The following is a 24,943-nucleotide window of genomic DNA, read 5'->3' on the forward strand; positions in this document are numbered from 1 at the left end:
TCTTTCAACAAATGCCTGTCCTCCACACAGGCTCCCGCCCGGGCCTCACCCCAGCTTCTGATGTCAGAGGACCCGGCTGCAGCCTAGTGTGGGAGATGGGTTTAGAGCTCCCCAGGTGATCCTAAGGTGAAGTGTGGACTGAGCACAGTACAGGCCCAGGTGGGCATCAGGTGAGAAGGCAAGGGACTGCCCTAGTGTCCAGTGGTTAGGACTCCGATGGCTAGGTTAGGACTTCTAGTGGCTTGGGTTCAATCCGTGGTTGGGGAACTATATGATCCTGCATGACGCATGGTCCGGCCAAAAAAAATAGGCTCCTTGCCATATCCTTAAGACTAGTTCATGGGCTTCCCTTGTGGCTCAGCAGTAAGGAATCCGCCTGCCAATGCAGATGACACAGGTTCAACCCCTGATCCAGAAGAATCCCACGTGCCTCGGAGAAACTGAGACCCTGTGCCACAGCCAGTGAGCCTGTGCTCTAGAGCCCGGGACCCACAACTACTGAAGCCCAGGCGCCCTAGAGCCGGCGCTCTGCAACTAAAGAGGCCACCGCAGTGAGAAGCGCAGCAACCAAGACCCAGCGCGGCTATAAAAATAAATTAATTAATTAAAGTATTTTTAAAAAAAGCCTAGCCCTGCTCTCCTCTTCCCCTTCGTGAGTGTCAAATTCCTTCCTCCTGCCCAGCCTTTCTGAAGGTGAGAGGCAGGCTCAGGGAGCGAAGGCAGAGGCTACAGCTCGGCCCGAGCATCGTGTGGGCTGTCTTTTCTTGGTCCTGCTACCTCACGACCCTCAGACAGCAAGTGAGGCCAGAAGTGGTGAACCCACGTCCCCCTCCCCAGCCCCTGCCCTGGGAGGGACAGCGGATGGCCCAGTGGACACAAGTGGCACCCAGGTGTCACTGTCCCAGCACCTTCACACCCTCCAAGGCCCCGTCACCTGAGGCGGGTGACTGAGTCATCATCAATCTCTCCTCTTTTTTCATATCAATAACCGATTAGGAAGACAAACATGGCCTCCCAGACAGCAGCTCATCAGAGATTCCCCAAGGCCGGTCCTGGCAGGCGGAAGTGTAGTTGGGGGCGCTGGAGAGAGGTTGGGGGGATGTTGCCCTGGAGAGTCTCCCCCACCAGGGAGGCTTCTCCCCTTGATGGGGAACCATCGTTACGGTCTGCTTTGTGTGTCCCCCTCCCCAAGAATCTAAACTCCACCAAAGTCGTGAGAAGGTCAGTGATACTCACCTCTTATTCCCCGGGCCTCATCCAGACCCTGGTTTTCAGCACACACTCAGTAACTGAAAGGAAAATGGACTAGAACAGCCAAAAGCTTTGAGGAATATCTCTCTTGTGTTGGGAAAATCACCCACCAACTCACGCAGAGCCTGTTCTCACTGACAGAAACCTTCAAAAGGCTGGAACCCCTCAGACTCACTGTCTAGTGTTGACAGTGATAAATGAACAGAAGCTCAGAAGCTTGAAACAACACAAATTCAATCCCCCACAGTTCTGCAGATCAGGAGCCCAGGTACAGCGTGGCCCACTGGGCCAAAACAAGGTGTCACCAGGGCCTCTTTCCTTTCTGGAGGGGCCAGGAATAAATCCGAGTTCAAGTTCATCTGAGTTGTTGGCCGAGTTCAATTCTTTGCGGCTGTGAGGGCTGAGGTCCCTGTTGCTTGCTAGAGGTCAGCGGGGACCACTTAGGTCCTTAAGGCCACCTGCATCCTCGTCTCATCCTCCCTCCATCGTCCAACCAGCAAGGGCTGGTCCTTCACACTCTTCAACTTTTTTGCTTCATCCTTCAGCCACATCACTTCCAGCCGAGGAATGCTTTCCGCTTTTAAGGGCTCATCTGATTAAACGGGGCTCTCTCCAATCATCCAGGATGAACTTCCTATTTTAAAGTCAGTAATCTTAATCACATGTGCAATGTCTCTTTTGCCACATCTTCTCAGGTCCCAGAGATTGGGGTTGTGGGCCTCTTTGGGAAACAATTACTCTACCCACCACATCCCCACTGGGAGGAGAAAGATCCCAAAACTAGGAAGATAGAGACCTGAGTTTCAGGCCCAGGTTTCCTTGATCAGTCGTGTAAACTCAGGACAGGGATTGCTTTGCTTGTCTGAGCCTCAGTTTCTTCATCTGTAGAATGGGGACATGCTCACACTTATGTCCAAGGATTATGGAGAAGAGCAACTACATTCATTCTCGCAGAGGATTTAGTGCCTGCACTCTGCACAGTTGTTACAGTGAGGACAGGGGAGGGGGCTGGGCCCCAGGTTTTGGGACCTGCTCTTCAACTTGGTAGACCCAGAAATTGGATTTTCTGGTGTTAAAGAACCAGGATTCCACACCTGGCCTCACAAATTCCAAAGCCCTCTGCACACCAGTTGGTGCCGGCCTCTGAGAGGCCCAGCCTCCACAGCCTCCCTCCCTGCCTCCTCTTTCAATAGCAACTCAGGGCAGGCGTCCCTCTGAGCCATGGCAAGCAGGAGGGAAAACCCTGGATTCAAAGACAGTGCTTTTTAGGAATGACGTTCTTCAGTCCTTGGAAGGGAAGAAGCTACCCTGTGTATACAAGATCTTATCACATTCGCCCTTCACTGTGTGAGATAAGAATGAGTGATAACCACTTCACAGATGAGGCTACCTGAGGCCAGAGAGGCTAAGGGGAGAAGATGCAAACAGATTAGATGCCCACATTGTTCTATGCCTTGTGCTTTAGGTATATCTTCTTCAAGACTCCTCTCTAAATTATTTCCTTCATTTCCAGGGGGAGAAAACAGCTCAGAGCTAGGGAGCCATCTGCCCAAAGCTGGAAGAGGGCAGTGCCAGGAAACCCTTCCCTTTGCCATAGGACAAACTCCCCTTGTGAGAACATACAGTTTCTGTGATTGCGAGACACACACACCTCCCCCCCCACACACCCCCGCCCAGGCCCCGACCTCCGCATGCCAGTGAACGCCCGCTAGCAGTAGCCCTCCACCATCACCTGTTGAATGAGAGTACTGGCTTTTATTCTGTGCAGTGGCCACCCCTCCAGGCCAGAATACTGGAGTGGGTAGCCTTTCCCTTCTCCAGAGGATCTTCCCAACCCAGGGATCGAACCCAGGTCTCCCGCATTGAGGGGGGATTCTTTACCAACTGAGCCACAAAGGAAGCCCTTTGAATGAGAGTACTGGCTTCTATCCTGTGCAGTGGCCACCCCTCCAGCAACCAGCCTACAGAACAGCCAAGGGAGCATAACCCCCTCCTCAGCAGAAATCAAGTCTCAGTTCCTGTACAACCAGGGCTCTGATGAAAGCTTATAATTTCCCGTTACCATAGCAATTCGAACATCTCTATTCCCCTAGGATGTGAGCAGAGCTGCTCCCCACCCCACCTTTTCTCCCAAGCCCCCTCAAAGTCCCTTCCATCTCTGAGATTCTGTGATTCAATTAATTATCAACAGTCTGCCCCATTTTTGTCATTTTCATGCAATCCATCTGCTGAGTCACTGAGTCCTGCTCTGGATGAGACTGGTTATTTATCAGAACATTTAGGTACTGGTTGCCATGGACACCTCACAGCCTTCTTCTCTCATCACCTATTCATTCTCAGCAAGGCTGGCTGTGAGCATGGGTACCATAGCCCCTCATACAGGACCCAAGGGACATCAAAACTCCCCCATACAGGGAGGGGGCCTGTTGACGCATGAACAAAAGCAAAATCTCTAGTCTCAATTGTGGAAAAATTGAACACAGCCTAGAGCTAGTTACATCCATCCAAACCAGGTCAATGCAGCAGTTTATCAAATAAGTCAACTAAACATACCATTCGATTTTCTGGTTTTCTGGCAAACGCTTTAGTCTGTTTGTTAACCATTTTAAGATGTATTTTTATATTGAAAGGTGCAGATTAATATCTCACTTTGAAAACAAAATGAGGGAGGGAGCCTGGAAGTGTACGAGCCTCAGGGAACTGGCTGGGGGCAGGGTGGGGGCAGGAAGGAGTAGGGGAGGAGGGGCAGACTTGAGAGATGATGGGGAGCCCCAAGCTAAATCCAGCTCAGTGCAGAGAGCATCAAGGGCACGGGAGGGGGGACACTCGGGATTTTCCAGGTAAATCAGGTGAAGGGGCTTCAGAGGCAACCAGGATGCAGCCACCAGGCAGAGAGAGGGGGCCATCAGCCCACGGCCCATTGCTCCTGATAACTGTGACACATCTGTTTGCAGAGCCTGACAGAGGGGACAGGGGATCAATACCTCACTCCACACTCACACACTCCCTGTTCTTCAAACATCAGCCTGTCGTGAAACACAATTTCTCTGAATCTAAGGTCATTTGGTTCATCCAAATGGGATGTGGTCCAAGGGATGATCAGCAGGTGTCTGACCTTAAGGACACGGCAGGGGACTCTACCCCTGACCCCAGGGTGTCTGTCTCCCACCTGCCCTCATGTCCAACTGAAAAACTTGCCCCCATCCTGCTCCTTCCCCTCACCGTGAAGGTCAGCTCCCCTTCTCTTCCCCCACATCCGGATGACGATTGAGGACAGGGTGGGGCGGGGGTAAGGTACCTGTGCCCACCCTCATTGCTCTGCAGTGGGGAGCCTCCCCTCCTTGGGGAGGAGAGTTTGGGAGGGGCCTTGAGGGTTTATAAGTCAGGGCTGGAACACCCAGCAGAGCAGAGGAGTGAGGCTCCAGGCCAACAGCAGCGTCACCCACCTCCCAGCTCCACAGGTGAGAGCACCCAGGAAGGGTGGGGAGAGGCTGGGACGAGGGTTGATGGGACCCCTGCCCTCATCAAGTTACCAGGCTCACGTCTCAGTGTCTCCAGGGCTGGGACCCTTCCTTTAGCCCAGAGCTGGGTTAGGTCTCAGCTCTAGGATCCACCCTGGCATCCCAACCCTTGCCTTTGAGCTGCCCTACTCCCTCAGCCAGGGCCCTGCCCTGACTCTCTGACTCCATGCTCACTCCAGCCCTGAGGGGTTAGGATGAAGGCTATCCTTCCATCTCTCAGGTAAGAAAACTGAGGCCCAGAAGGAGACGTGACTTGCCCAAAGTCATACAAATTGGACAGGATTGGAAGTGGAACTCATCTCAAGCTCTTTCATAGACCAGCACTGCCTCATGGAACTTTCCATGACGGTGGTAATGTTCCATAGCCTCACTGTGAGGTACAGTACTGGCCAGCCACATGTGCACTAGCAATATGGCTAATGTGTGAGGGAGGAATTTTTTTAATATTTATTTTCATTTATTTATTTGACTGCCCCCGGTCTTAGTTGAGGCATGCGAACTTTTAGTCTCAGGATGTGAGATCTAGTTCCCTGACCAGGGATCAAACTTGGGCCCAGTGCATTGTGAACTCAGTTATAGCCACTGGACCACCAGGGGAGTCCCAAGGAATTTTTAATGTTGCATTAATTTAAATGTAAAGAGCCACGTGTGCCTGGAGGCTGCCATATTGGACAGCAGTGCTCTAGAGCATGGATTTTTCAACTTTGTTTCTTTAGCAGAAGAACCCTTTCTCTCCCAAAGGAAATTTAACAGAGAAAACAGATGAAAGAACTATTTCATGTATACAAATGTGTTCTTTGAAGGCAATATTTGTATCATTTGCTTTCAATAAAGCCAATCAGAACAATGAGGCTGAAAGAACATGAAACTGTTGAATCCTCAGAATAGAATTTTAGATTTGTTTGAGCATCCATTTTATTTTTGTATTCTGGTTTTCCCAAACTTGGCTCACCTTGATACAGAGCTACAAATGGTGATGGTTTCAGGGTCTTTTTTTTTCAACTGGTAGATTGTAATCAGAGGAGACGAGCATGCTAAGTCACTTTGGTCATGTCCAACTTTTTGCGACCCCATGGACTGTAGCCCACCAGGCTCCTCTGACCATGGGAGTTCTCCAGGCAAAAATACTGGCGTGGGTAGCTGTGTCCTCTTCCAGGGGATCTTCCTGACCCAGGGATCAAACCCGTGTCTCTTATGTCTCCTGCATTGGCAGGCGAGATCTTTACCACTAGCATCACCTGAAAAGAATCAGAGGATAGTCCTTAGTTAAGTGAAAACGGCAGGAGAAACTTCCCTACCACAGTGTGACCCCCACCATGCGGTAAAGTTGCTGTGGGCTTCAAAGAGATGCTGCGTGCATCCCCTCCATATTACTATTTAAAAGTTCACTTAAATCGCAAGACTTAAACCTTATAGAGCCACTCACATGGCCTCAAATTCTACAAAACAGTTTGGAAAGCCTTGCTCTGAGTTATAAATTCCTTGCCTTTAAAAAAGGCAAAGCTTGAGATTGGAGGATCAGATGGGGAGATGGTAGGACCAGGAGGAACAGTGCACAAGCCCATGCAGAATTGCCGACCTGTCAGCAGGGAGGAGGGTCCATCCTGCCTCTGGGTGCCTGGACAACCCCACCTTTAAGCTCAGTCCCTCTCTCCTTTGCAGACAAGATGCAGCGACTGTGTGCACATGTGCTGATCTTGGTGCTGGCTCTGGCCGCCTTCTGCGAAGCTTCTTGGAAGCCCCACTCCCACCTGCAAGACGCGCCCGTCGCTCCAGGGGCCAATAGGGGCCAGGAGCCGCTCAGGATGAACCGGCTGGGCCCAGCCTCGCACCCCCGGAGGCAGCTGGGGCTTCAGGATCCGCCACACATGGTCGCAGGTAGGAGCTGCTGACAACCGTCCCTGCTTGCCTTTCCCTGCCTGGTTTGGCCAAGGTGCCCCAGGCTGGCCCTGGCCACGGTCTCCAGAGCCTTGATGTCCTTTCCCCCATCATCACCTCCTCTCCCACCTCTGACCCTCAGACCTGTCCAAGAAGCAGGGGCCATGGGTGGAGGAAGAGGAAGCAGCATATGGATGGATGGACTTCGGCCGCCGCAGTGCTGAGGAAGGGGACCAACATCCCTGAGAACCAAGCTTTGGAGCCCAGTCACCTCCCAGCCCAGCCCAGCCCCATGAAACACACATCAAAATAAACTAGCTTCCAATGGATCAAGTTGTGTCAAGTGTCACAGGGCCGGGGATGCAGGTTGGGGCAGGGCTGAGCTGGGAAGGAGGGTTGAGTACTACTCCAGGGGCAGAGACCATGGCTACATCTCCTCCGTGTCCCCAGAGCCTAACATGGAACAAGACTCTGTAGTGTGGGGACTTCCCTGGTGGTCCAGTGGTTAAGACTCTGCATTTCCAGTGCAAGGGAGATGTGGGTTCAATCCCCGGTTGTGGAACTATGATCCCACAGGCCATGCAGCCCAAAAACAAACAACAAAAAAAAACACTCTATATTGTGTTTGGGAGAATAGACAGCAGTGTCACAACCAGAGTGAGCTTTTCTAAAAGAGAAATCAAATCACGCCACTCCAGTCAACCCTCCAGCGCTTCCCATTGCAATTAGAATACAACCTAGGCTCGTTGGGACTTCCCCGGCAGTCCTGTGGTTAAGACTCTGTGCTTCCACTGCTGCTGCTGCTGCTGCTGCTGCTAAGTCGCTTCAGTCGTGTCTGACTCTGTGCGACCCCATAGACAGCAGCCCACCAGGCTCCCCCGTCCCTGGGATTCTCCAGGCAAGAACACTGGAGTGGGTTGCCATTTCCTTCTCCAATGCATGAAAGTGAAAAGTGAAAGTGAAGTCGCTGAGTCGTGTCCGACTCTTAGCGACCCCATGGACTTCGGCCCACCAGGCTCCTCTGTCCATGGGATTTTCCAGGCAAGAGTGCTGGAGTGGGGTGCCATTGCCTTGGTGCAGGGGACACAAATTCAATCCTGGGTTGGGGGACTAAGATCCTGAGTGGTCCAGCCAAAAAAAGAAACCTAGGCTCCTTGGCAAAGCATTCAGATCTAGCCCTGCGGTCTTCATCCCCCTCATGGATGCCAAATTGCCTTCCTCCCGCCTCTTCCTTTCTGCCACTCAAACACACCATGCTCTCTCCTGCTCCGAACCTTTGTTCTCGTTGTTCCCTGTGCCTGGAATGCTTTTCCCTGGGCATGAACATGCCTGGCTCCTCTCTTTCTCCTGGGTCTTGGTTGAAAGGCCTTTTCCCGAGAGGCTTGCCCTTTCTGCTCCTCACCCTTCACACGCAGCCTCCAGTAGTCGCTCATCATAGCGTAGTATTGTCTGCGGAGCGCATTTCACAATCTGTAGTTGTTTTGTTTCCAGTTTATTGTCTGCCTCCTCAGTTAGAAGGGAAACTCTGTAAGAGTGGGTACCATATGTCCTTCTTCCCTGCTGTATCCCAGTGCCAGAACAGGAGGTACCCCATAAATATTTATCACATGGATAGGCAAGTGCTGGCACACACACTTGGCATCTCACCCATATTCCCTTACTGCTCTTATGCCTGTCACAGCATCCTGCCATAGGCACTTGCCACTCTCCACCTGAGGGTTTTGGCAATGTAAAGCAGCCTGGAAATTCTGGGGAGTTAATGCCTCTGGAAGCATCTCTCAGTCAATGACAGATCGAAAGTTGGAGGATAAATACCCCACCTCTGGTACTTCACTGACAGTCCAGTGGTTAAGACTTCACCTTCCTGTGTAAGGTTACAGGCTCAGTCCCTGGTAGGGGAGCTAGGATCCCACATGCCTTGTGGCCAAGAAACCAAAACAGAGGCAATATTGTAACAAATTCAATAAAGACTTCAAAAATGGTCCACATCAAAAAAAAAAATCTTTAAAAAGAAATGCCCCAGCTCCCTCACCTCTGGGGTGGTTAATTCTGAAATGTATGCTACTCTGTCTTGCAGAGATCCTCAGCAGGACTCAGCCCCAGTTACCCGTAACAGTAACCTGATCAGCAGTGTCCTTTCTTGGCTCCTTCCCTTCCCTTCCCTGTCTCATATCCTCAGGCTGCTCCTGGTGTTTCTTGAGATGACCACTCAAATAAATACTTGCTCTCAAATCCTTATCTCCCAGTCTGCATCCGGGGGGACTCATCCCAAGACAGTGGGTACTAGGGGAGTTGTAGGAAGCAAACCCTTGTGATGGGATTCTGAGATTGGGTCCTGCAGCAGTCAGACTCCATTGCTGTGTTAAGTGGTGTGCTCATAACTCCTGAAACGTCCACAATCATCTGTGGGTTTTCTCATCTTACATCACAACTCCATTCTAGTGAGCCTGCCTCTCTGAGCCTTTTGACTCCTTCCTCAATACTCTGCTGAGGCAATTCAGGAGTCTTCAGCTCAATTGCTTTAGACTGTTGTTTTGTCTGAGCTTCACGGAGTCATTCCCAGTAAGGCATTAGGCTTCAAGTGCCTTTGCCAGGAAATTAAATCCTGAGTCATAAGAGAGCACCCTTGATGCTTATATCGATAAACTCTCCCCTGGGAATCCCCTGGTGATCCAGTGGTCAAGACATGGTGCTTTCACTGCTGTGGTCCAGGTCTGATCCCTGGTGGGGGCACTAAGATCCCACAAGCCACATGGCACAGCCAAAATAAAGTAAAATAAACTTTCCCCTGGTGGGTCAGATGGTAAAGAATCTGCCTGTAATTCAGGAGACTGGGTTATGATCCCTGGGTTGGGAAGGTCCCCTGGAGAAGAAAATGGCAACCTACTCCAGTATTCTTGCCTGGGAAATCCCATGGACAGAGGAACCTGGCAGGCTACAGTCCACGGGGTCACAAAGAGTCAGACACGATTGAGCAACTAACATTTTCACACTCCCCTAGCCAATCATTCTACCATTCTGGAGTTCATCCTCCTAGTTCTACCAACCTCAACAATCCACTCCATGTATGTTGTCCTGGTTCCTGCTGCTACATACTATTCAGTTTATTTAGCTTCTGCAGCATTTGGGGGTGAACAATCCCTTTCTTCTGTTATGTGGGGCAGTACTTGTCCACATTCTAGGACCTGACGTTGCTTTTGATTTAGAAGCCCTTAAGGGAGGCAGATGCAAAACTCAAGAAGCATCATCATAGGAGGCATCAGCCTCAAGGAAGCCTTTGCACTCTCCAGGTAAAGGTAAGCTGCTCCCGTTTGACAAGATAGAGGTACTTCTTCCAGCCCAGAGAATTCCTGGAAACCTGGATTTCAAGATTCTTTTACTTTTTTATTTAATTGAAGTATTGTTTATTGATACTGTTGTGTTCACTTCTAGTGTACAGCAAAATTATTCAATTATACACATGTACACATATCCTTTTCCATTGTGGTTTATTACAAGACATTTAACTTATATGCGGGATTCCCTGGTGGCCCAGATGGTAAAGCGTCTGCCTGCAATGCGGGAGACCAGGGTTCGATCCCCGGGTCAGGAAGATCCCCTGGAGAAGGAAATGGCAACCCACTCCAGTACTCTTGCCTAGAAAATTCCATGGATGGAGGAGCCTGGTGGGCTACAGTCCATGGGGTCACAAAGAGTCGGACACGACTGAGCAAATTCAGTTTCAGTTTAACTTATATGCAGAGTACATCATGAGAAACGCTGGGCTGGAAGAAGCACAAGCTGGAATCAAGATTGCCGAGAGAAATATCAATAACCTCAGATATGCAGATGACACCACCCTTACAGCAGAAAGTGAAGAGGAACTAAAAAGCCTCTTGATGAAGGTGAAAGAGGAGAGTGAAAAAGTTGGCTTCAAGCTCAACATTCAAAAAACTAAGATCGTGGCATCTGGTCCCATTACTTCATAGGAAATAGATGGGGAAACAGTGGAAACAGTGTCAGACTTTATTTTGGGGGGCTCCAAAATCACTGCAGATGGTGATTGCAGCCATGAAATTAAAAGATGCTTACTCCTTTGAAGGAAAGTTATGACCAACCTAGATAGCATATTGAAAAGCAGAGATACTACTTTGCCAACAAAGGTCCGTCTAGTCAAGGCTATGGTTTTTCAGTGGTCATGTATGGATAAGAGAGTTGGACTGTGAAGAAAGCTGAGTGCCATAGAATTGATGCTTTTGAACTGTGGTGCTGGAGAAGACTCTTGAGAGTCCCTTGGACTGCAAGAAGATCCAACCAGTCCATCCTAAAGGAGACCAATCCTGGATGTTCATTGGAAGGACTGATGCTGAGGCTGAGACTCCAATACTTTGGCCACCTCATGTGAAGAGTTGACTCATTGGAAAAGACTCTGATGCTGGGAGGGATTGGGGGCAGGAGGAGAAGGGGACGACAGAGGATGATGGATGGATGGCATCACCGACTCAATGCACATGAGTTTGGGCGAACTCCGGGAGTTGGTGATGGACAGGGAGGCCTGGCATACTGCAATTCATGGGATCGCAAAGAGTCAGACACGACTGAGTGACTGAACTGAACTGAACTGATTGAATATACTTCTCTGTGCTATCCAGGCCCTTGTTGTTTATATATGTTTTATATAGTAGATGGCACACTGGTAAAGAAGCCACCTGCCAATGCAGGAGACACAAGAGACATGGGTTCCATCCCTGGGTCGGGAAGATCTCCTAGAATAAGGGAAATGACAACACACCCCAGTATTCTTGCCTAGGAAATTCCATGGGCAGAAGAGCCTGGCAGGCATGGGCCATGGGGTTGCAAAGAGTTGGACATCACTGAGCACACACACACACACACAGACAGTGTGTATCTGCTAGGCCCAAACTCCTAATTTATCCCAACCCTTTTCCCCTTTGATAACCGTAAGTTGTTTGTGTTTTTTTTTTTTTAATGAGGTAGGGGATTTATTTATTTGGGCCTCACTTTGAAGGAAAGTTATGACCAACCTAGATAGCATATTGAAAAGCAGAGATACTACTTTGCCTTGTGGGGCTTGTGATCAGGGATCAAACCTGGGACATGGCACTGAGAGCGCTGAGTCCTGACCACTGGGAATCCCCCATGAGTCTGTTTTCTGCGTCTGTGAGTCTGTTTCTATCTTGTAGATAGGTTCACTTGTGCCATATTTTAGATTCCACATGAAGTGATATCACGTGGTATTTGATTTTCTCTTTCTGACTTCTTTCACTTAATAATCTCTAGGACTCGTCCACGTTGTTGCAAATGGCATTGTTTCATTCCTTTTGATGGCTGAGTACTAGTCTATTGTATATGCGTATCACATATTCTTTATTCTTTCATTAGTTGATGGACATTTAGGTTGCTTCCCTGTCTTGGCTGTTGTAAATAGTGCAGCTATGAACACAGCATGTATCTTTCCAAATTAGAGTTTTCTCTTGATACATGCCCAGGAGTGGGATTGCTGAATCATATGGCAACTCTATTTTTAGCTTTTTAAGGAACTTCCAAAAGGTTGGAATTAAAGGTGCCATTAAGGCACTAACTTGGGGATGTACACTGGAGGCTGGATGCAGGAAGGAGTATTTAGGGTCTGGCTCTCAGGGGGATTCACTGAGCTGTGTCTTGGGGCTTCCTGCCTGGTGAGAACCATAAACATGCAGTTGCTCCAACAATAGCCTGTCCAGGGCCAATGACCTAGTGTTCAGACCTCTCAGGAATGAAGATGTAGATTACTTCAACCAGGAAAGCAACCTGGACTAGCTGAAGTGCCGGCCAAAGGAGAAGGGTGGTAGAGGAAGGAGATGAGAAATATCATTTAGGGATTCGGGATCAATTGCAGCACTGGGGACCACAGCTTATACCACTCATCTTCCAGATGTAATTCTTCTTTATAAGATACTGTGATCAGCCACCATCTTAAACAAGCATTGCCAGGCCAGAGTGAACTCCACATGGGGCTTGAGCGCATCTGAGAGGCACAAGATCTGGACTGTAGCAGACCCTGTCAGTGACGCACCTGCACCCTCAGCACTTGCCATTCTAGCACACGCTGACCATGGTCCATGACAAACACAGCTAGTCTTTGCCAGAGGGCTTTTCCCCAGCACATGTGCTGAGAGACCAGAGCACCAGCGAGTTAATGCCCCCAGGAGCAGCCCTCAGCCAATGATGACTGAGTCTTGGCGGATGCCTGCCATAGTTTCCATGCCCCTAGGATGGGATAACTGAAATGGGTTCTAGATCCGTGTTTCCAACTTTAATATGCATGTGCATTACCTGGGGACCTCGTCAACATGCAGATTCTGACAATATAGGCATGGGGTGTGACCCGAGATTCTGCATTTCTGATTAACTTCCAGGAGATGTTCATGATGCTGGTCCACAGATGACACTCAAGGCTGCAACAGGCTGCTCTTCCTCCAGGGTTCCCCAGTATGACTGAGCCTCCATTTTTTTTGGCAGCACTGCACAGCCAGTGTGATTTTGGTTCCCAAAACAGGGCTCGAACCCATGCCCCCTGCAGTGGAAGTTTGGAGTCTTAATCCCTGGACCACCAAGTAAGTACGATCGTTAGCTCCCTTCTGTTCTCAATTTCCTACTCTGCCCCAAGAGGGCTTCCTGGGATCATCTTCTAAATAAACAACTTGTTTTTTTTCTTCATGATTAAAATCCTTATTATCAATGCTCTGGAAACACCTTCACCAAAAATGAGAACATGATTAAACCTTTCTGAGAACTGAGCTGTTGCTTTCTGAAATGATAAACTCTAAACTGGAAATTGAACATTTCAAGCCAGACTCGTTACCAAATTTCTGGGACTCTGACTTCACCTTGTTTTCTGCCTCTCTCTGCTTCCATGTTTGAGAATCCTGCCTTGGCAAGAATCAGTCCAAGTTTAAGAATCCTGCCCTGGCAAGAATCAGCCTAACAGCCTTCTTTAATGGAAGAAACGACTCGTTTTCACATGCCATTCTGGGGGACCTCTACCTAAGACAGAGGTGACTCTCCTTGCTTCACCCTTCGCAGCTGGGTACCAGGGCAGGATCCCAGGAGCAGAAGGGATCAGGGAAGGAGGGCGTCTAACTCGGGCTCTGATGACCCAAGGGCTTGCATTCAAAGTTCTACAAGCAGCAGTTGAACTCTTTTTAATTTTTATTTATCTTTGGCTGTGCTGAGTCCTCGCTGCTACGCAGGCTTCTCTCTAGTTGTGGCGATCAGGGGCTACTCTCTGCTTATGGTGCACAGGTTTCTCCGATTGCAGAGCACTAGGGCACATGGGCTTCAGTCGTTGCAGCTCCCAGGCTCTAGAGCACAGGCTCAACAGCTGTGGTGCACAGGCTTAGCTGCCCCTCAGCATGTGAGATTTTCCCAGATCAGGGATCAAACCTGTGTCTCCCACCCTGGCAGGCAGATTCTTTACCACTGAGCCACCAGCAAAGGCCCTGTTTGACCCTTGGGAGGGTAACTTTACCTGCCTGGACGTCAGCTTCATCACCTGACGATCATTTATCATATCACCCACACCAGAGGATTTGTGGCTATAATTATGTATTTAATCAAAGCCCCCAGCACATCATTCAACACTAGAGCCCATCCTCTCTCCACAGCTTTGCCCCACCAAAGTGCATGCACACATGAACACACACATGCACATGCATGCACATCCACACACACGCATGCACATGCACACACACACACACGCATGTGCACTCCCTGAGAAAGACGGCAGAGGCTGGGCCAGGCAGCACACAGGTCCTTTATTTCCTGTACCAGTACACATACAGACTGACAAGCAACAGGAGCGGGAGAAGCACTGTGGGAATCAGGGCAGACAGCAGTGGGGTCCTGGGCCCTGACTCCACTGACTAAAAGTAAAGAGGGGGAGAGGGAAAAAACCTAGAACAAGGAAACAAGGAGCACTGAGGAGAAGATGTGGGTGGGTGACAGGGCCTTGGGAGGGGGCCTGGATACTCACAGGTCACAGGTGGGAGGAGAGGAGATGGGGAGGGGAGGCCCCCACCAGGCAGAGGGAGTCCTCACCCACACAGACAGACACTTCCGGTTACAAAGAGTGGGAACTGGGAAGAAAGAGCCAAGAACAGGAGATCCAGCTGGGTCTGGTAGCTGGTGGGGCCTCCCCCTGGGCTTCTTCACCCCCAGAGCCACCACGTGCCCCAGGTCCAGCAGCCACAGCTTTTGCACCAGCTGCAGAACAAGGGCCGGGGTTCCTTCAGCCTCTCCCAGAAGAGGCTTGAGGCTTGGGCCCTCAAGTTCCAGTCCAGGCTTGTCTGGGGTGAGCTAGTGACAGATCAGGGGTCCTGCTTTGGAGCATGGGAAGGGGCGTCTGGGGAGAGTGGGGCTTGGCCAGGCAGCAGAAGGAAGGGCCTCAGGCAGTCTGTGGGGCCTCTGCAGGCTACTGGGGAACAGCAAAGCCTGGAAGAGAAGGGAGTGGATGTGAACTGGAGGCCTGAGGACCACAGGCTTGGCCTGGGCAGCACGCAGGGGCTGGACCTGCTCAGCTACATCAGAAAGAGACAGAAGCCGTTGATAGTTATGCAGGCTGTCCACTGCCCAGCCATAGTGGTCACCATTCAGTGTACAACCTGCACAACCGTACGGGCCAACCCTGATGAGGCCACCCAGCAGTGAGCAAAGGGCCATCCGAGTCAGGGCAGTCCAGATAGAATGATGAGGCTGCCAACAGGTTATAAACTTCACAGCAGACCCAGCAGGCCAAGAAGGCACAGAGACCAGGTCAGAGAGGAGGGATGGGTAAGGGGAGGCATTATGGCATAGCAGTGAAGAAAAGAGCTTCAGTGACCTCGAACAAATCACTCTGCTCTCTGAACCTCAGTTTCTCACCAAATGGGGATAATACTACCTACAGGGGTGTGAGGATTAAAGAAGGTAATTTAGTCACTAAATCATCTTTGATTATTTCCATGAGCTCCTCAAGGCAGGGTTCTCACGGCCCAGGACATGGCCTGTGCTCAGTAAATGCCACACCAACCTCTGGGGCTTCCAGCTGGGGAGAGGAGACCCTTACTGGACCCACCTTGTAGGAGACCCTGGCGCACCTTCAGACTCAGCCAGGGGATCATTCCGACTGTGGCCCTTGCTGGCAGAGGCCTTAATCCCAATTGCCTGGGGGGTCCAAGAAGGGCCCCCTTCCTCCCAGGCTTTCGGAGTATGGTTGGCCATTTCCTCCTCCAGCCTCCGTAAGTCCTGGTTTGGCACCCCGGGTTCCAGAATCCCAGCCCCCATGTTTGTTTTGGCCTGCTGCTGCCACTGCTGCAGGGTTGGGGGGCCTTGGGAATCGGGGAGGTAGGGTGGAGTACAGGGGAAGGGGACAGGCAGAGACAGGAAGCTGAGGCACAGCGGGAGGCTGCAGCCCAAGCCCTGACTCCCAGCCCAGCCCCCAGGACCAGAGGGTGGAGAACTAGAATCCTATGCAAATACCATGAAAATAAGCATCAGGGCCACAGTTCCCACTGCTGGAGATCTGAGGGATCTATGTAAATAATATGCAAAGTCCATGCAAATCAGCATGCTAGGTGGGCCTGGGCTAGGGTAAGTGAGCCTTTGAAGGGCTCACCTACCCTCACCTTTCATCAGCTTGATGATCTGCAGCTTGTCAGGCTGGCCAGAGGGAGGCCCCCACGGGAACACTCACCTTTCTGGAGCATTTTCTGCCTCAGCTGCTGCCTGAAACGGGCATCCTGCCAGTTGGCCAGCTGCTGGAGGACATACTTTATGTCCAGGCGCAAGGGGCCCAAGCCGCTGGCCTCCAGGGCTGAGGTCACCACGTTCATCTGAGTTGTTTCATCCACCTCCGGCTCTAGGTCCTCCCAGGCCTCCGCTTCCTCAGACACCAGTTCCTCCTCTTCTGTTACCCTCTCCTCAGCTGGCACTGCCTCTTCTATGACCCCCAGCTGCTCCTCAGGCACCAACTCTTCCACAGGCACAAAATCCTCGGTCGGCGTCAGCCCCTCCCCAGCCTCGAGCCCCTGCTCCTGTGCTCGCTCCTCTCTGTAGCGAAGCTCCTATCTGGGCAGGCAGACAGGAAAGTCTTTTCCTACCCGCTCTAAGCCAGAGCCTCTCCCTTCATCTGCAGCCCGGGGCTCCAGCCACCAGGGCTCCCACTCAACCTGATGATTACTCCCAAGTTCTGTCCCAGCCAGGGGAGGAGGCAGCTGGGTACAAGTCTCAAGGCCTCAAACACCCAGCCCATGGCCCTGGCAAAAAGAAGAACGGTCACCAACACTGCACAAGCCCCACCTTCCCCCAGTAACTTCACTCTGCTTCATAGAACAGACTAGCAATAACATCTCCTCTGCCCCACTCCTTCATTATTCAACTTTCATAACCCATCCCAGGTCTAGTTGCCATAGGAACAAATCCATTTTAGTAAGGCTCAGACAGGTCAAGTGACTTGTCCAAGGACACACAGCCAGTAAAGGGCTCAAGCTGGGACTTAGTCCCAGCATTCCTGGCTCCTAGGCCAGCACCCATTTGCCTCTTAGGCACTGGTTGGGAGAAGCAAAGGCTTCAGTACCTGCTTGGAGAGGCCTCTAATCAGAGGGCCACCCATGGGGCAAAATTTGAAGGCAAAGGGTTAGAGAGTATCCCTCCCAGTACATCTCAGCCCAGTCAGCCCGAGAGCCAGAACTTCTCCGGGGCTGCAGGTCACAAAGCCAGTGGCAGGGGGTTGTCTGGATGCTTAAAAGTGAGAGCAAGTGAAGAGGGAGACCCTGGTCGGCTTACCCCAGGTCTGATGTCTCCTCTGGAGTCACTTCATAATTCCTTCAAAAGAGAAAAGGGCCTTTGGTGTCCCAAGGCAATGGGAAGCTGAAAGTGTGAAATCCCTGGGGACCCACGGTGCAGAAAAATCCCAGGGAGAAGTGACAGACCCAGAACGTGGACACAGGACTGGTGTTGAGTGGAAGGGCCGGGGACCGATGAGGCAGGAGGAAAGACACCACGGCAGGGGAGAAGATTGATCGAGCAAACCCCTCCCATTACCAGAAAGGCTGCTGCTGACCAGGTAGGCAAGAGTGAGTGTGGGGCAGCCAAGGGACTGGGGCCCAGTGTGTACCTTTCCATAAAAAACACAGGGTCTGAGATAATTCTCCTTATAGACATTCTGAGCTCTTCAGTCAGGGTCTCCTGGAAATCAGGAAGTGCCTCCTATGGACAGAGATGGGGGACATTACCAGAAGGTCTCAGCAGAAGACCCCACACACACACCTCCAGACCCAGGAAGGGACTGCAGATAGACACAGGGCGCACAGAGGTAACAGGCAGGAGCCGGGGGCCTCACCAGAGGTACAGTGTATGTGTAGTGGGTGACAGAGCCAGCAGATGCCGGGGCCTGCTGGCGGAGGGTCTTCACCTTCTCCTGGGCTTCCATCAGCATGTCCCCACACTCTGAGTACTTCTCCTGCAGGTCCTGCAGCTGGGAACCCGCCCACAGGCTCTGATGGGACCCAGGCACACCCAGCCTGGACGCCTTGCCCACTCTCTCCCAAAGGGGCCGGGAAGCCTGGGCAAAGAGGCAACGGGCCCAGACTCTAGACCCATATAATGACACAGTGTGACCCCTGGACTCTACTCCATTCAGGCCCCAACTGAACTGCTACCTGCCAGGCCCTGTGCCAGAGCCTGAGTATGTGGAAAGGACAGCGTCAGCCCCTGTTCAAGGAGCTGGTTAGACTCAGGCAGCCACCCAAGGGTCCTGGGAGCTCAGGGGAAGCCTCACCTCATCCTGGAGCTTCACCTGGATTTCTTTCTCCTAAGCCAGCTGCTTCTGCAACTTCTCAGTCTCAGCCCCATACTGGAAGGACCTAAGGCCAGTGAACCCCCACCCCAGGTCTCCCCACATCCCTGCAGCCCCTGCTGCCAGCAAGTCTCCCCAGACACGTCAGTGAGTGTCAGCAGCTCTTTAAAACAGAAGTCACATGGGAAAAGGCCAAAGAAGGTGGAGTCATGTGGCCTGTTTCCTGGGAACACCTTGTGTCTCTCTTTAGGCTCAGCCCCCGACTTGAGACAAGGGGACAGGATGAGAGGCTCCCTGATGTCTCCTCCAACTCTGACTCTGACACAAGAGAGAGGCCTCTGAGCTGAGTCTCCTGGGGTGGGGGCAGAGAGAAGGGGGCATGGATTCCAGGGGGCTGTGACAGGAGGAGGAAGCCCCGCATATGTCCTGACTCACCGATCGGCAACACCGCTGTAGCTTCGTGACCTGGCCCTGCAGCTGGGCGACCTCCCTCTGCTGCTGTTCATAGTTCTCCATCCTGAGCGCCAGCACCTCTGACAGCTTGGCCATCTGCTGGCTGGCCTCAGCTGGGGAGGAGTGGGGCAAGGTCAGCGCTGGCTCCCCAGGGCCCTCAGTCTCCCAGATGCCCCTGTCTGCCTGCACCCCTCCAGGTACCCAAGGTTCCACAGGGCTTAACATCCCTCACTCGGGTCTTCTTTTCAATAAACGTTTACTGACTGACACAGAGCAGGGTGCTGGGCAAGCAGTCAGCAAGACCGGCCCCAGCCCACACTGAGCTCAAGGCGAGTGTGGAGACTGAGGGAAAAACAAATCACAACAGTGCAAATTATGAACTAAGGTGCAGCGAGTGTAAAGAGTGCATCCAGGGTCCCAGCCGCCGCACCCAGTCCAGCCTGGCAAGATCTATGGAGCTAGGACCTCCACAGGGCAAGGAGGTCTCACCAGGCAGAAGTGGCAACAGAGCCCAGGCAGAGTGTGGAGGGGCCCAGAGGGAACCACCGGACACCAGGAGAGAGTGCTGGAGCAGTGGGCAGCGTCCAGATGACTAGGGCTGGGGTAGGGAGGGTAGGGTTTATCCTTTGGCCAATAGGGAGTTACTTGGGCGGTTTAGGCAGAGGACCAATAGTCTGGCTTTAGAAAACTCCTTTGGGCTGTGTGCAGAAGGGCCTGGAAGAGCAGGGAAGGAGGCAGAGAGACCATGTAACAGGTGGCCAGCGCTAGAGGTAGCTGGGATGGGGAAGAGGAAGGAGACTTGAGCCTTTCCTACGAGGCAGAAGCAACAGAATGTGAGGACTCCTACTCCAGGGGCCTGGGACCAGGGGGTCATTCAGGGAACCTGAGGGAAGGAAGGCCAGATTTGGGGTGAGGGCAACTGCACCCTCACTCCAGCTGTTGTTCAGCTGTTGCCACCTCAAGTCTCTGTCTCCCCAGCTAGGCCTGAACTCCTTGGGGACAAACACTATGTCTCACTCATCGTCATAACCACATGGTCCAGGCACAGCCCCTGCCTAATAGAGTGCCTGGGGGGATGGGGGGCCTGGTCTCTGGCAGCTCATGGCCCCCTCCCTCACCCTCCCCAAATAACAAGAGGAGGTAGGCTTAAGGGAGCCCCAGAGTGCCTGTATAGCTCTTAACTGTTTGCACAAAGCACTTTCTCAACTGTAACCCCTGGAGAGGTCAGCAGGGCCAAGAAGACTAAGCCCCATTCTAAAGATGAAGGTTCAGAGAGGTCAACGAACTTGTCCAAGCTCACACAGCTAGGAAGTGTCAGAGCTATGACTTGAAGTCCTGGGTTCTTCCCTCTGCGCCTTGGGACAAGCCCCTACCCCAGGTTACAAGTTCACGTACAAAACTGCTCCACACAATCCAGGATGAATATCTGTTCCTCCTCCTCAAGGTTGTCAAGTTGAGAGACCTGGAGGGAGGGAGAAAGGAAGGGGCCGGGGAGTCTACACCCTCTGCCCAGGAGCACGCCCTCTCCCCCCATCCTCACCTCCTCCCGAAGCTGCTCATTCTCCTCCTCCAGTAGCCGCAGCTGCTCCTGCAGGGCCTCCAGCTACGGGCAGTGGTGCGACTCTGACTCAGTCACAGGAGTCCTAGCAGAGGGAGGGACGGAAGTCAGGGTACAAGGGCTTGGAGAACCCAGGTCCCAGCCCACCCAGGGCTTCCCTACCCCCTACCCCTACCCCCACCAATCCCAGGCTGATGTGGTGGCCTCAATTAGCCCCAGCTACCCCATTGGCAGATACATGGCGTTCCTGTTTCCAAACAAGGAAACTGAAGCTCAGAGAAGGGACCGCCCTGGTGCAAAGGCCGGACACTCATGGGGAATTCCCTGGCGGTCCAGCGGTTAGGATGCGGCGTTTTCACTGCTGTGGCCTAGGCTCAATCTCTGGTCCGGGAACTGAGATCCTGAAAGCCATGAGGCATGGGGAAAACTGAAACAAAAAAAAAAGGGCAGGACACTCACAGCTCTGAGGCTTCACAGGGATGCTCAGGCCTCTGCTCTTCTTCTTCGTCCCCCTCCTCCTCTTCCTCCTCTTCCTCTTCCTCCTCTTCCTCTTCCTCTTCTTCATCTTCATCCTTCTCCTCATCAGAGTCTGAGTACAGCTGAAGGAGGTCATCCCGCAGGTTCACCTGCTGTCTGAGATGTAAAATCTGGCAGGGGAAGAGGAGCCCAGGGTCAGGTGCAGGCAGAGGCAGGCACAGACCCTGGCACAGTGGGTTGGCAGCAGGCCTGAGATTCACCCCTCCCTGCTCCTCCCCACCCAGGTACCTCCTCCTTGGCTGAATCCAGCATGGCTTCCAGCTTGCTGTTCTCCTCCAACAGAACACTGTTTTGTTTCACCAGGGACTGGCCAATGCAGGCTGCCGTGTTCAGGTCCCGCTCTCTCTACAGAAGGACCCCCATCCATTGGGGAACAGGGTTCCTGGCTGCTGGGGTCTCCCAGACACGTGGGAGAAGCTAGGGGTCAAAGAGAAGCAAGGCCACTCAGGGAAATCCCCTCCATCCCCTAGTTCTCCAAGGAACCAGACAAGAGCTTACCATGAACCCACTGTGGGACCTGACCCAGATTCCCCCTATGGAAAAAGAGATCAGACCGGATGGTGCTAAGAGCTCTCTAGCCTGAACATTCCACATCTACCTGTCTTCCACAAGAGGGACCTCCAGCTTGGCCCCTAGAGAGACAGCCAGGCAGGAAGACGCCTACCCATACAGACATAGTGAAAACTGGAGCCTGGCTGAGACTGGGGCTGGCCCAGGTAGGGCAGGCAACACGCACCTCCTCCAGCAAACTTAACATCATTTTGACCTCTTCTTGGGTGATTTTCTTGACGGGCGGACGTAGGTCAGGACACAGCACTGCAAGAAAAAGTGGGCAGCCGAGTCAGGAAAAAAGGGAGCATATAATACCCGGCGGCACCGTAGCATTCGGGGCTTCCCTGGTGGCTCAGCGATAAAGAATCCGCCTACAATGCAAGGGACCTGGGAAGATCCCCTGGAGAAGGGAAAGGCAACCCACTGCAGTATTCATGCCTGGAGAATCCCATGGACAGAGGAGCCTGGCAGGCTACAGTCCATAGGGTCGCAAAGAGTCGGACACGACTGAAGCGACTGAGCACGCACGCACCTTACTGTGCTCTGCCCTCAACATCAAGGGTCAGCAAACAGGATGAAGATGGAATTCCCTTTCTGCCGCCAATATCCTCTCCATACCCCGCGTAGTCAGCACTCCCTTCCCTGCTCCCAGGGCCAACTAGACTCAATTTTTCCCCCTTGGGGGAAAGATACTAAGTGAGGTACTGTGATCACAGTCCTACAGTCCCTGGAACCTAGGAGATTGGAGGTGGCCAGCGGAAGTTCAGCACCGACTGACTCAACATCCCTTACCCACGGGGCAGCCCTGGCCAGCTCACTGGAGCCTCACGGGTCACAAAAACAGACGCAGTCACTCATGCCTGTTGCGCAAGGCGAGGAGGAGGAGACTTCTCCGGAGCGAGGAGGAGAGGCAGATTCTGTCTGAGGCTCCGCCCACCCCCAAGATTGTTTTGTGGGGGGAACCCGGATCTTGATCCCGGCGTTGGCAAAACCTCCCCCTCTGTCCACCCACCTCCCGGTCGCTGGCGCCACGGACCAGCGCAGGCTCCGAGGGCACTCGGCAGTGCCTACCCGAAGCCCCCCGCCCCTCCCCTGGCACTGTGGTAGCCTTGCGAGGGGGCACTGAGAGTGCGCAGGTCTGCCGCAGCAACAGGCGCGAAGAGGGGGCCCCGGGGCCCGACCCACCGACGGAAGTCTGGGAACGAGAGAAGCGGGGAAGGATACGGGGAAGACGAGCCCCGAGAGGCGCCGCAGACCGTGACTTCGCTAGGGTGGGCGGAGGGGTGGGACTGAGTGCCAGCGGGCGCCTGGATCCGACGGGGCCTCCTCCTCCCTGCTGCTACCCTAGTCCGACTGGTCCTCCTCCGGGGGCCCGGGGACCAAGTTTACCTTCCTCCAGCTCCCGAATAAAGGCGGCGCGCTCGGGGCCGGACACCCCAGGCCGCTGGCCGATGTAGGCAGCCGGTGTCTTCAAGATGCTCGTCACCTTTCCAGTCCCCAAGCCAGTGGCTTGGGGACCAAAGGGCGGCCCTTGGAATATGAAGCGAGTCCGCGACGCATCCCAGTTGTTGGGTACGGACTGGGCATTCCCCTGGACCGCCGAGAATGCGGATGCGCGCTGGGTTCCAGCCTCCGATCCAGCCACGGAGGCCCGGCGAGCCCCGGCTGAGGGTCCCGAGACGGCTGTGGAACCGGATCCTGCTCTCTGTCCGGCCGCGGGTGCTTGCGCAGAGGCAGGTTCAGGCACGGCAGAGGGCTCCAGAGTCGGATTGGTTGCGGATAGAGGAGTTATGGCTACTGCCGCGGGATCCCCAGGTCCCAGCCGGTGCCCGGCAGAACCCGGCCCCAACACTTTAGGGCGCATGTTGAGTCCCTGTTGACTCGCGCAGCTGGGGCTTTACAACCTGTGTCTGGATGTGCGCCCGCGGGGCCGTACCACGCGCGGGAGGGGGCGGCCGAGGAGCAAATGGTGGTGCCCGGGGCGAGGGGATGCGCGGCGGGACAAGTTTATGGGGGCGGGCCAGAGCACAAAAAGTAAGAGAAGAGCGAGGAGAAGAGGCGAGTGGATGTTGCCGCTGTTTCCGCGGACTTCGGCTCCGAGTACTGGGCTTTTCTCCCCTCTCCGACTCCGGAGAATGGTTTTACCCAAAGCCGCAGCTTGCCGGGGATTCGGGTACCCGGACTTGGAGGTCTTTAACCGGGGGACAGCCCCTAGTTCCGCTCCAGCCGAGGCTTTTCGGCTGCCTTCCCGGGAGCTAATCTCTGAGTTGAGTCTTTCCCCCGTTGATTGGGGGATAAATCCAAACTCCAGTACGGTCTCCACGCGCTGCCAGGTCTGGCGCGTCACACTCTGATCCTGGCGCTAACACCCCCGGTGCACCAGCCGCTCGACAACCTTCTTTCTTATTTCTTAAGTCGTCTTATAGCCTCTCCTCGTGCCTTACCTCCGCCCTCATTGACTTCGCCCACTCTGGCAAACACCCATTCTTCCGGGAGACCCCACTTAGGTGTCTCCGCATAAAAACTCCTCCGACCCGGTCCTCCTCGGCCCCGGAGCATCCTTTATGCGATGGCCGCAGTGGTCACGCTGTGTCTGTCTCCAAAACAAGACCTGCGCTCAGCACAGGGAGCGTGTCCCTCAGAGCGCAGCGCAGGACGGGTCCCTGTGGGGGTCTCTGTAAACCCTGAATGAACTGTGGAGCAACAGAGGAGTTCAGAGGCCATTTCTGTGCCATTGGACTGAAGGAACCTACAGACCAAAAAAGATGGCTACATCACTGATTCTTTTAAAGCCTCGGGATCATTCTTGGTGCCCCAATTTCCTTCTCTTCAATACTGTCAGTCACCAAATCCTGGTTAATTTCCCTCATGTGCCGCCTCCTTTTCAGCCCTCCTTCTGTTGATGCCTGATTCTCTCCTCATTCTCTGTTCTAAATTGTAATCCTATGCTCCCATCCACCCCACCCCCATCCATATGAATCCATCTCTAATCTAACCCACCCCTCTCAGTCACACCCCTATCCAAGCTAAGGATTATTCAAGGAGCCCTTTTCCTACAGCCACCACTCAAAGCCAGAGCCCAGGACAGAGACTGTGCCCAAGGCCTGGGCCTGGGACAGAGCCTCCTAGTGTTGACAGCATGAGCCAGGTGTCTATGACACAACCTGGAACAAGAGACGCAACCCAGAAAGGAGGATCAGAGAGTCCCACTCCATCCCTCCCATTCCCCCTGGCAACCACAAGCCTGTTGTCTATGCCTGTGAGTCTGTTTTTGTTGCGTAAATAGGTTCATTCGTGCCATATTTTCGGAGAAGGCAATGGCACCCCACTCCATACTCTTGCCTGGAAAATCCCATGGACGGACGGAGGAGCCTGGTA

At 53.1% G+C, this 24,943-nt stretch overlaps 2 protein-coding genes across 2 annotated transcripts; one reads left to right on the plus strand and one right to left on the minus strand.

Moving 5' to 3' along the window:
* The first annotated feature begins 6,031 nt into the window (after positions 1-6,031).
* On the plus strand, positions 6,032-6,978 carry GAST (gastrin). Its single transcript, XM_027519507.1, has 2 exons — positions 6,032-6,650; positions 6,793-6,978. Exons 1-2 carry the CDS (start codon positions 6,440-6,442, stop codon positions 6,894-6,896), a joined length of 315 nt encoding a protein of 104 aa, XP_027375308.1. The 5' UTR covers positions 6,032-6,439; the 3' UTR covers positions 6,897-6,978.
* A 7,444-nt stretch (positions 6,979-14,422) lies between these two features.
* On the minus strand, positions 14,423-24,545 carry HAP1 (huntingtin associated protein 1). The gene is given in 13 exon segments (XM_027518424.1): positions 14,423-15,122; positions 16,363-16,736; positions 17,454-17,492; positions 17,785-17,876; positions 18,010-18,165; positions 18,448-18,522; positions 18,901-19,031; positions 20,314-20,380; positions 20,459-20,539; positions 20,911-21,123; positions 21,242-21,430; positions 21,750-21,829; positions 22,955-24,545. Coding segments are annotated over 13 exon segments (1,992 nt in total). The 5' UTR covers positions 23,430-24,545; the 3' UTR covers positions 14,423-15,102.
* Positions 24,546-24,943: the final 398 nt, after the last annotated feature.

Source organism: Bos indicus x Bos taurus, chromosome 19 (genome assembly GCF_003369695.1).
Source record: "Bos indicus x Bos taurus breed Angus x Brahman F1 hybrid chromosome 19, Bos_hybrid_MaternalHap_v2.0, whole genome shotgun sequence".
In the NCBI taxonomy this organism is placed as follows: Eukaryota; Metazoa; Chordata; class Mammalia; order Artiodactyla; family Bovidae; genus Bos; species Bos indicus x Bos taurus.